This window comes from Copidosoma floridanum, unplaced genomic scaffold, assembly GCF_036245765.1.
Source record: "Copidosoma floridanum isolate Cflo_tuat_1 unplaced genomic scaffold, Cflo_Japanese_pri ptg000035l, whole genome shotgun sequence".
Classification (NCBI taxonomy): domain Eukaryota; kingdom Metazoa; phylum Arthropoda; class Insecta; order Hymenoptera; family Encyrtidae; genus Copidosoma; species Copidosoma floridanum.
This window is the reverse complement of record NW_028321912.1, coordinates 1,160,969-1,172,107: the sequence shown is the minus strand read 5'-3', so window position 1 is coordinate 1,172,107 and position 11,139 is coordinate 1,160,969. Positions and strand designations below refer to the sequence as shown.

Sequence of the window (11,139 nt, the reverse complement as noted above, 5' to 3'; positions counted from 1 at the left end):
TAAAACTTTTTGTTTAAGAACAGCACGAACCAAACTTCTAAAAACTGCTAGTAGTGCCCCATAGTGAGGTACTTCTAGCAGGGGGAGGGGTACCACTAGCCTGAAAAATCACGATGATTTATTAGGATAACTCGTAAAATGAATTATGAAAAAGTTTTTTTTTTATTGAGTACGCATAGAATTAAAATAAAAAAATGACGAGAGCATGTATATATGTATACATATTACAAATGTTTTAAATCACATTGAAGTTGTAACTTTGGAATTATAGTTTTTATTTTTGATTGACATTTGGTTCTCATCCCAGTTCCCTCGGTTACTTTTTTTTTTATAGTGACGCACCATTTGTAAAATTTGCTTAAACAATAAACATCTTACAAACTAAATCACCTTGTGTATCACGGTGTATCACTGTGTATCACAATATTTACATGTCTAGATAAAGTTAGGAAATCTGTTTACGGTCGGAGCTCACCATTCTCACCAATGATATAGAGAACTCCCGTGCTAATAGCGCCCCACCCTAAGGTGCCAGTCATTCCCCGTATGGAACTCGTTATGATTTTTTAACTTTTTTCCATGCCTCTTAGAGCAAATTTAAAAAAAACATGTTGAAGCTCAAGACTTAATCTACAAAATGGACATCATAAGAAAGTTTAAAACAGGTTCGTTTGTGTCGAGTGTGTACGATTAAAAATGCGAGAGCAGACAATCTATTAGATACAATTTTACATATTTTTCATTAAACTCACGCTGCATTATTAAGTGTTTTACTTGGAGAGGAAATAAGTAATCACATTAGGAATTGTTATTAACAAGGTTTGAATTGAAAATATTTTATTATTCAGGAGAAACTGAGGTACTAAAGTTACCTAGTAAGCTTGTCATTCCCCGGTCTCCCCTACATACACACACACACCCCTGTCACCGAGGTCCACGATCACAATTTGTTTTTTACCAAAATATTTTTGACACAAAAACAATAAGTTTCAAGGTTACTTACAGTTTCTTCTCTACTTCATATGCTCATAATTAACAATAACGTAATAATAAAACATAATTAAAACAAACAAAATTGGACATACCTATTAGAAGATCGAATTTTCACCAAGTCAACTCTGCCATCTGTAACAGCAGTTAAAATAAACGGCAAATGAGATGACACTCGCGTGAAAATAGCAGGCACTATTCCGTTGCAGAAATTGTCAGTGTTGTTACTTTGAGTGTAAATTCCAATGAGCATATTATGGTGGAAGAGGGGACTACCTTTCAATCCCTATATAATAATATATGCATGAGGATAAGAATCATACAATTTTGATATTATTTTAAATAATGATAATTTACTGTGTGCAACGCCTTTGTTCAGACCATAGCCCATACACCTACACTTTTTTTACTTTCAAAATTGATTTGAAAATACATTCCAAGATCTCAACGACTCATATTTAAGAAAAATTTCATAAAATGAGTAAATATAAAAACTAAAGAGTTAGGCTATTGCATCCAAAGTAAACGTTAGAAACAGTTGTGACTATGACAAAATTGCATCCTCAAAAAAAAAAAAAAAAAAAAACAACTCAGTGACTTAAGTTCCGAGTAGCCTCAGTTGATGAAAGTATGAATGATTTGGGCTATGTTATAACTGCGTCCCAAATTTTATCAACAGTAGGAACTAATTGACTCTTGATCACTAGAGCCTAGGATGCAACTCTGCCACTTAACTTTTTTTGGGACATAAATCCGCATAACTTCGAATGATTTCTTGACTTACATTACACGACTTTTCGAGGTAATTCTGAATTGGTTGGCTCCAAAAACGGTACAAGCCCATTTCCATTGAAAAATTTAATTTATGACCCTCAATAGTCGATAAGATTTTCATTTTCCAGTAATGATATACGTGACGTAGAGAATAATAAAAATGATTTCCGTTTTGTTTGGGTGTTATCACTTCATCGTATTTTGTATCAAAAAATTTTACTACAGAGTCGTGGTAAGTTTGCATCGATAACGAAAATTCCACTTTCTTCAGTTTTGGATTTTCATGCAATTTCAAACTGCGTTTCAACTAAAAATTTCGATCAATTGAAATTATACGAAAATAAATCTTAGCGATACTCGATAAAAATATGGTCATTACCTTGAGAACGGCAATATCGTGTTCACCATCAAAAACATATTCATCAGGAACATACATCTTCTCAACTAGTCCAATAATTTCTACATGAGATTCAAATACTGAATTTCTCTGAGCGATTTTAATATCGTCTTGCACGAATTCGTTGTTAGTGGCGTTTACAATGCAACGAGCAACTGTTATAATATGAAAATCACCAATAATTGCACCCCAACAGAAGTGTCCATTTTCATTCTGAAGTGATACGTAGCAATCTAATGAATTGTCCGATATAAATGATTTGCTTGGCTGATTTTCAAATTCAAGTGCAACAACTAGAACTTACATACAAGTGAAACAATGATTTAAGTTATAAATTTAATTATTAACGCTGAAAAATATGCTATTGAGGATTGCATCTAAAATACAGGTTTTTTTTTGTAATAAAGCCGTTTAATTTTTGAAACATTTAAACCGTAGTTGAATTGGACATTTATGTTAAGTTGATAAGTCCAGTTTATGTAAAGGTTAATTTTTTGAATCCATGTCATCATTATAAGAGCCACCTTAATTTAATTTAAAAAAAAAGTTTGTTGTGGCTTCGTGATTCCAATAACACAAGGAACAGATTTTGAGAAAATTACCCCCATTTTGCATGTGATGTATGAGTTATAAGTCTTTAAAAACAAACACTTTATGTAATATTTTCATACGTAGTGTGTATGTACAAAAAATGTTGTACTGCTAAAGTTTTGAAGTTTTGCAATTGTTACTTCGTTGGAAAATGCTTATTAAAAATGTTGAAAAATATGGAAACAATTTTTACCATTTATTAAATTATAAAAAAACGTGTACAACAAAGTGTTAGGAAAAGTTTATGTGACAAAACATTTAAAGATATATCTACATGAAGATATAGCTGTAGCTTTAAATCTAAATAATAGCAAATGTTAACTGTTTAATTTCCCATTGACACTGATGTTAAGCGTAGTTTATTTTATTTGCATGATCATAAGAAGATTGTTACGTTGCTGTTTTAGTTTGTTTTCAGTTCGAACTTTGTTTTTCAAACATTTTTTTTTTTTGGAAACTCAGCAGCAGATGGACTGGAATCAATTTCTATTTAATACAACTTTTCAAGAGTTAAACCCTAATAATGAATTAATTCGTAAAATGACATAAAATTGAAAATGTATGTACATGAACAGGATGATTTAAAAATAATACAAAATAATATTACCGTGACTTGAGTTGAAGAAACAAACCAACAAACTCATAACATATCCACACAAATGAGGTTTGATGAGCATTTTTCTATAGAAATACTCGTGTAAAGTGTTAGTTAATATGCAAATAATTCACTTTCTATGTGTGTATAGCCTACAAACGCAGTATAATTGAAACTGAGAAAGATTATTAAGCGCAAAACACTCAAGTTTAACTTTTTATTTTTTTTTAAGGAGCCTGCCTGTCTTTTTTTTTGAGCTTTTTGATTATTCTTCCACGAATTCGTATGAGTAGTTATTTTTTTCAAGCATGACGAGTATTTTTAAATTAGTATATTGCTTTCCGAACGATACTGCTAACAGTAGATAAAACATTTTAGTGTCCGTAATGGCCGAAATATCTTTGATACTAAAAAATCCTTAAGCTTACGGAATTACCAGGTCAATGTCAATTAAGATAATTTACTATTAAGTATAAAAAAAATTACTTTACAGTACCTTGCATTCTATACTTTTTGAAAGATTAATTATCGCGTAACTGTATCTTTTTTATTCGTTGTGCGATCGGTTGAAACAGATTGAGTGGATTAGATGGCAATCTAAAAATTAATCGTGTTAAATTACAGCAAAACTTAAAACAAAATAAGTTCATAATACACACAATCAAGATAAACGTTATTAAATTTGTTTGTTCTCTAGAAAAAGGTTGCAGAACAAGAAACTTATTAAATTACAATTAGAATTAATATGAAATACAATTACAGAAAATAGTTGCTCTCGAAGTTTGTTTGTTTTTGCAAAAATCCCGAATTAACTGAATGTTTTTAAAAACTCAGAAATTTTTTCGTTGAGGATGATTTTCTCTTGTCCTCACACAGCTCTCCCCCCCCCCCTCAAAAACAGGAAAAATTACTTCTATTTCTATGTACAACTGACCCTATTTAAGGAGGTTTGGGAGAAAAGTTCAAAATGGACAAGCATGCCAAAAAAAATGTATGTTACATTTGAGCATGTTAGGAGTGCACATGAATTTTGTCAGATTTTTCACCAGAGGAAATTTTCGAGAAAAAAATTATGAAATATTGACAGTTTAACACGGTCTCTTATGAGAGAACAAGGTTAGGTTTCCCTTTTAATTAAAATTAAGGTATATTCTAAATGTGTTGGAATAAAAAAAACGTTTTCATAGATAACTTGGTACAAAAGGAAGATGCTCGACAAAAAAAATCAAGCCTTGCCAGGCATTTTTCAAAAATATAAGCAGTGTTACAGTCGTACAGTTTCAAGTTTGTGGAGTGCAAGAAGAGGTGCGCGGTAAAGGAGGTACATCTGCACGGGCAGGGGGGACTCCCCGTTCCTCGCCTCTCTGAATGATACTCCCAAACCTCCTTAAGGTGGCTCATCACGATGGTGCCGTATCAAGCAGGGGCACCGGGGGGGCTTTTCTATAAATTATAAATTTACTGAATATAAACCAATAAAAAGACAGTTAGTGGTTTGTGCAATGTCTTATTCATGATTTATGAGCAAAAAAATGCGAAAAAATTCCGTAATTGAAAAAAGTTACTATTGATAGGGTATCGAAAAAGCTGCGTACGTCCCTATCCAAGCAGACGAACTCGCGCGTTTGCCTCAGCTCCAGCACCTGTCAACTTTCTTATACTTGTTTTGTGTGTATTTTTTTACCAGTAAATATTAAATTAATGCTTGTAAAAAATGAATGCTAATTACAATATCAGGCGAACGAGAGGAAAAAAGCGAGGTCAGTTCGTGAAGAAAATCGTCGCTGATGGTCGAGAAAACAATGCAATTGCCACGATGAAACGACTAGCCCTGGATCGAGAGGTTAGTTAAATTGCTGAAGTTTATAAGATAATTGTTTGTAAGTTCAATAATTGTCTGTTAAGTTGTGCATTGATATTTAACAACAAAATATTTGTCATTACTTGTAGGAAGACAAAAAGAGGCTGTGTTCTCGAGATAATGAGGCAGTAGAGCCCTCTCGAAGAATAGTTGATTTATACACGTTCGGTGCAGATTTATATTGCCAACAGTGCAAAATACCGCTGTCCATCCTTGATCAGACCCAGGAGAATCGATTTGGGCTTGCAAGTGTATTTTCAGTACCATGTACGAAATGCAACATACTATATGAGGTTCGGACTGATAAGAGATTACCTACAAACAACGGATTTGCTGTAAACACAGTTGTAGCTCTTGGTATGTTTTTATTCGTATGTTGCACGCTCACACTGTCTCATGATGTACATATTCATAGACACATAAAATATTTTAGGAATGCTTGATACTGGTGTTGGAGAAACGCATATAAATTCACTGCTGTCGATTGTGACGTACCTGTGATATCGCCGAATACACTAAAAAAGTATGAAAGGACGGTGGGGCCAGCTGTAGAAGAATTAGCTCAAGAATCTTACTTGGAAAGTATTCGCTTGGAAAAACAGCTGACACTTGATTCTAGTCAACAGATCCAGTGAGTTTATGATTGTATTATGTAACGTGATTGGATGCGTTGCATTATTTTTATACTATACCATGGAATTATCTTTTTCATTGATTTTTATAATTTACATTTGTTTTTATTATAAATGGAATCCTGTGAGCTCTTTTACAATTTATTTATTTATTTTTTTTATGAAAATCGATTTAATTAGGTCATACTTTCAATATGATTATTTTTCGATTTTGGCCGGCAACATGCCCTAAAATTTTAACTGTACATCCGTTTAGTCATATTTTAACATAAATTTCAATTTGGGTGCAATGGCTCGACTTTCAAAAATGTGATGAGCCACCTTAAGGGGTCTCCTGCGACTACTAAGTACTAAGGTCCAATACAAATATAAATACCAGGAGGAAACTAACTTTATTAATTTCTTAGAGTTTTCTCTAAGGTATGAAATATTTATTGCCGTTTTTGAAAAATATGTGCTCTACGAAAAAGTGGTATTAAATTGGCGAAGCTTTATATAGGGTACGTTTGAAAGTTAATGTGTGACAAAATATTATAGGTAGGTATAACGGCAAAATATTCGAGCGACTAAGCTGTGCCTGTAACCTTCGATGCAAATGCAAAAATAAACATTTTAAAGTTCCTTGTACGTATATGGCACTTTTATCAAGCGACAAATAAATTTTATTTTATTCACACAAACATAAGGTGATCAATACTTTGTTATATTATTTTTTACCGGGTTGTGACAGCTTACTCGCGTAGTTGCCGGGGCTACCGACTCACCATTCATGTGTGGGGGTGTCACACCCTTTTACCAATATCCTAACCGATATGATACCTATCATACTATGGGCACAGTGGGAATATCTTTAGTGAAACACCTAGCCAGTTAAACTGGCACTGTCTGCACCAATGGTACATCGGGTCCACTCGCCACTGAGTAGTTTTTCTACGGAGGATACTCTGTATTTTAGGGTATCCACTCCTCGCCGGTTAAGCCGGCACTTTCTGCCGCAGGATTAGATCGAGGCTCAGGGTGCCTGTAGCCAGAGAATATAGAAACACGTTACTTTCTCTGCTGTAGCTCTCTGGTCTCATGAGAGTGAGAGAGAGGTTAGATGTGATCACGTGATGAACCTCTCTCTCTCACTCATGAGACCTGGGGCCGTACCATGTAACTATTTTTCTGTACATCAGTCTATGTTATAACATAGGCCCGCGAAGTGAAAAAAAGTTATATGGTACGGCTCCAGAGAGCTTTGTGTGTCAATTGCTAGACAGCAGGTTTTCCATGTACACAGGCACCCTAATGAAGCCTCATGTTTCAGGACTTTTAGGGTGCCTGTACATGGGCGTCTGGAGACTGCCAGCCAAAGCTCGATTGGCGCAATAATTTAAATCCTAAACCTGTGGCATATCACTCACAGAATTACTATTAAAAAAATTATTATCAAACAAAACATTTTTTACACTGCTAATAAGAGCTGTACAAACAAAAACGATGCCTATTACATCGCCTAACCTCAAAAACTTAGATATCGTTTTACTCAAGAGAAGGCAAAGTGGCATGTATCATAACACAATATTAGAAAATAAAATTTAAAAAATGTATTTGATTTATCGAGCATTACTGAACAGTGAAACTTATCAAGTTAAGCGGGTGTGGGTGTCTGAACTTTTTAAAGAAGTGAATAGAGTGGCTCAAGGCGCAAGTGACAATCTTGTCTTGACTCTTAGGCTCCATGACAGACAAGGATTCATAAACTTTTTTAGAATGTCACCAGAGGCTTTTGATGAATTATTGTCATTAGTTGGACCAAAAATTACAAAAAAATTTTGTGTTAGGGCTCCAATATCTGATACAATTCGCTTTCAACTTACTTTAAGATATCTTGCAACTGGTGATTACATAAATTCTTTGTCTCTATTATTCAGAGTAAGTCCAACATCAGTGTCCAAAATAATTAAAGAGACCTGTAAAGAAATATGGAATTGTTTGATTCCAATTGTTTTTATATCAAATCCAACCCAAAATGATTGGAGAAAAATTTCCAAAGGATTTGAATCTGAATGGAATTTTCCACATTGCTTAGGATGTGTAGACAGCAAATTAATTATGAATACACCTTTTTATATCATTTATACAAGCTTAATTAAATCATTTTTCTTTCAGGCTCCACCACACAGCAGTTCCTATTTTTATGACTACAAGGGACATCACAGTATCCATTTGCAAGCTTATGTCGATGCTTACAAGAAGTTTATTGCTGTAGAAGTTGGAGCTACAGACCGGCAAAGTGATGGTGGTGTGTTGTGTAACAGCACAACGGGAAAAATGATCATTAACAAAAAATTCAACATCCCACAACCAGAGCCAGTGGTACAAGATGGTTCAAAGCTGCCGTATGTGTTCTTGGGAGATGAAGCATTTGGTTTGAGTGATTACATGTTGACTCCCTATCCAAGAAGTTTGAAGTTGGATTTGAGAAAAAAAGTTTTTAACTACAGGCAATCCAGAGCAAGGCGAATAGTTGAGTGTGCTTTTGGTGAATTGATAAGCACTTGGCGGCTCTTCAGAAAACGTGTAGAAATAACATTGCCTACCACTATTGAAGCAATAAAAGCCTGCGTCTGTTTACAAAATTTTTTGATTATGTATAATGAAGAAGAAAAAGATATCGATGAATCCGTTATCATTGATAAAAATACACAACTGCAGAGTGTTGGAAATATTAGTGCATGCAATACGTAATGCTGCAGTAAAAGTAAGGGATGACTTTGCAGAGTACTTTATGAACGAAGGAGCGTCCCCTTTCAATGGGAAAAAGCTAATAACTGTGACTTTTGACATTTATGCAAGGTGAATAAAATTGTAAGATATGCATATAATCACCAATTAAAATTGATTTTTGATTAAATGTGCGTAATGAAAATATAAAAAACTTTGTTTTCTTATCAATTAGTTTTTAGATGCCGCTTTTTATATTAATCAGGTACCTTCTTAATTAATAATGTGTTACACACATGTCATATAGGATATATCTTTGCACATCTAGAATTGTTAATCACAACCTGATAATTACATTATTTTTGATCACAATATACTTATCCCTATACAGGTACTTATATTTGTAGTGTGCTTAATTTAACGAATGTGTACTGTACATTTTTGGCAATTATCTCAATCTTATAAAAAATTAAATAAAACTTTTTTTTCTTTAATTCAGTTAAGATAATACTTCGATTTGAACTTCTATAGAACTATAGTCTGGAGTGTACTGGGAAATCACGAAGGATTTCTCCAACCTGCAGCAAAAATCCATCCACACCGTCTAAAGATTTGTTTTCCTTAAGACAAGACAAAATTTCACTGTCAAAGTCAGCAACTTTAGTATTAACTGATACTGCAACAATTGTGCTATATTTAATGAATATTATTTTATTTTATTATTTATTTAAGAGTTCTGTGAATATGTACGTACTTTTTCTAGGCTTCTTTGCGTAAAAATCAGGTGCAGCTGGTTCTTGTTCTTCAAGGGCTTCCTCCACATTGATTGATATATTAGCTGCATCGTCAACACGATTTTTTATAGAAGAAACCATTCTAAAGTCAAATAATAGATGTTCAGTGGCATACAAACAACTGTACATAAAATGCAGTGAACACTTACGGTGCCGAATCAATCACATCGTTTAAAAAATTCATAATTGCATAGAATGGAAATGACTGTGATGGGTCCTTTTTCTTCGAAGCAGCTGACCCACTAGGCACGTACTCTATTACTCGCTTTCTTGTTTTTAAGTACTTGTTTCGAAGAGATTCCCATCTACGTTTAACATCTTCAACGTCTTCTACTTGCATCTCTTCACTTACTTCTAGCCAAAGAATATTTTTTTTTCAAAGTAGTGCGATCTTTGATAGGGATCTTGTGATTCCACAAGGGGGGCCTCTTCTTACAGCTATAATTAAAGATTCATCATATGCATCCTGGTCAGTGTTGGCTGAAGCGTTGTTCTTGCAACTAGAACCATCGATGCTGGTATTGTCAGCTACAGGAGTTAAATTGGTCGTTAAAACTGAAATACATACATTGTAAATGAAATTTAAGTAATACGATTAGTCACAATAGTAGAAAAAGGTCTCTAAACAAAATAAAATAAATATTTACTTAGAAATAGTTGGTTACAGTCATTAGATACCAGTGTGTATTCTAAAGGATGAAATCCATTTAAACAGTTGTGTTTCCACAAATCACTTCTCGGATCCAGATTTTCAGTGCATTCTCTGCATGTCAGTGACTAAAAAAGTTGGAAAAATAATTGTTGATACAAATTCTTACAAAACTTATTTCATAATTAGGTTATGTTTCTGTTTTGGTTATCAACAAAAGTATCTGTACAGAAAAACTTACACTTGCGTTCTCACTCATTTTTGTGATGATTAAGTAACATGCAATAATAAACGCAATTTTTTTAGGATGTATAGCGATGAATGTTTGATGTGTGCGGGCCGGTGAGATATTCGCGACCACTTCTAACAGTTGAGTGTCGTTGCACGTGCACACAAACTGTACTTGAAGAAAAATACACTTTTATTTGAATTTCCCACAACGAGCTTTGGCTGGCAGTCTCCAGACTGCAAGACGCCCATGTACAGGCACCCTCAGGGTCCGTACCATATAACTATTTTTCTGTACATCGGCCTATGTTATAACATAGGCCCGCGAAGTGAAAAAAAGTTATATGGTACGGCTCCAGGGACCACTCCTCGCCGGTAAAGCCGAAGGCCGGCGATCCCTGCCTACACCGGGCATCAGATCCACTAACTCATAGGCTCTGTTCGGAAATGATACGTTGGTTAAGTATTAAGTTGGTACCTACCCCCACCCTGGCTTAACTAACTGACCGTGCGTTCGCACATGTAAACAATAGTTAATCAGCTGATCACATTTTGGCGCACTTTAAGCGCTTTTAAGGTTAAAGAGAGGACTTGAAAGCCTCAAAGTGCGCCAAAACGTGACCAGCTGATTAACTATTGTTTACAAGTGCGAACGCACGGTCAGTTAGTTAAGCCAGGGTGGGGGTAGGTACCAACCAAAAACTTAACCAACGCATCATTTCCGAACAGAGCCGATGTAAGAATATAAGGTGTGGCGTTGCGCATCCATTTTGATTGACCAATCAGGAACGCTTCCATAGCGCAGCCATGTCTGTCTGCGAATTTCAAAAGCTTTAAAAATATAAAGCATATTAACATCAAGAAACTCGTAAAACAATATATATTTTTTATTTCAATATTTTCATTCCAGTTGTTTCAG

The 11,139-nt window shown here is 34.4% G+C and overlaps 1 protein-coding gene across 1 annotated transcript; it reads left to right on the top strand.

The window, feature by feature from the left end:
- Window positions 1-5,027: 5,027 nt before the first annotated feature.
- Window positions 5,028-8,573, top strand: LOC149373180 (uncharacterized). Its single transcript, XM_089597750.1, has 5 exons — window positions 5,028-5,190; window positions 5,298-5,565; window positions 5,642-5,699; window positions 7,757-7,919; window positions 7,995-8,573. Exons 1-5 carry the CDS (start codon window positions 5,062-5,064, stop codon window positions 8,571-8,573), a joined length of 1,197 nt encoding a protein of 398 aa, XP_089453876.1. The 5' UTR covers window positions 5,028-5,061.
- The last annotated feature ends 2,566 nt before the right edge of the window (window positions 8,574-11,139 follow it).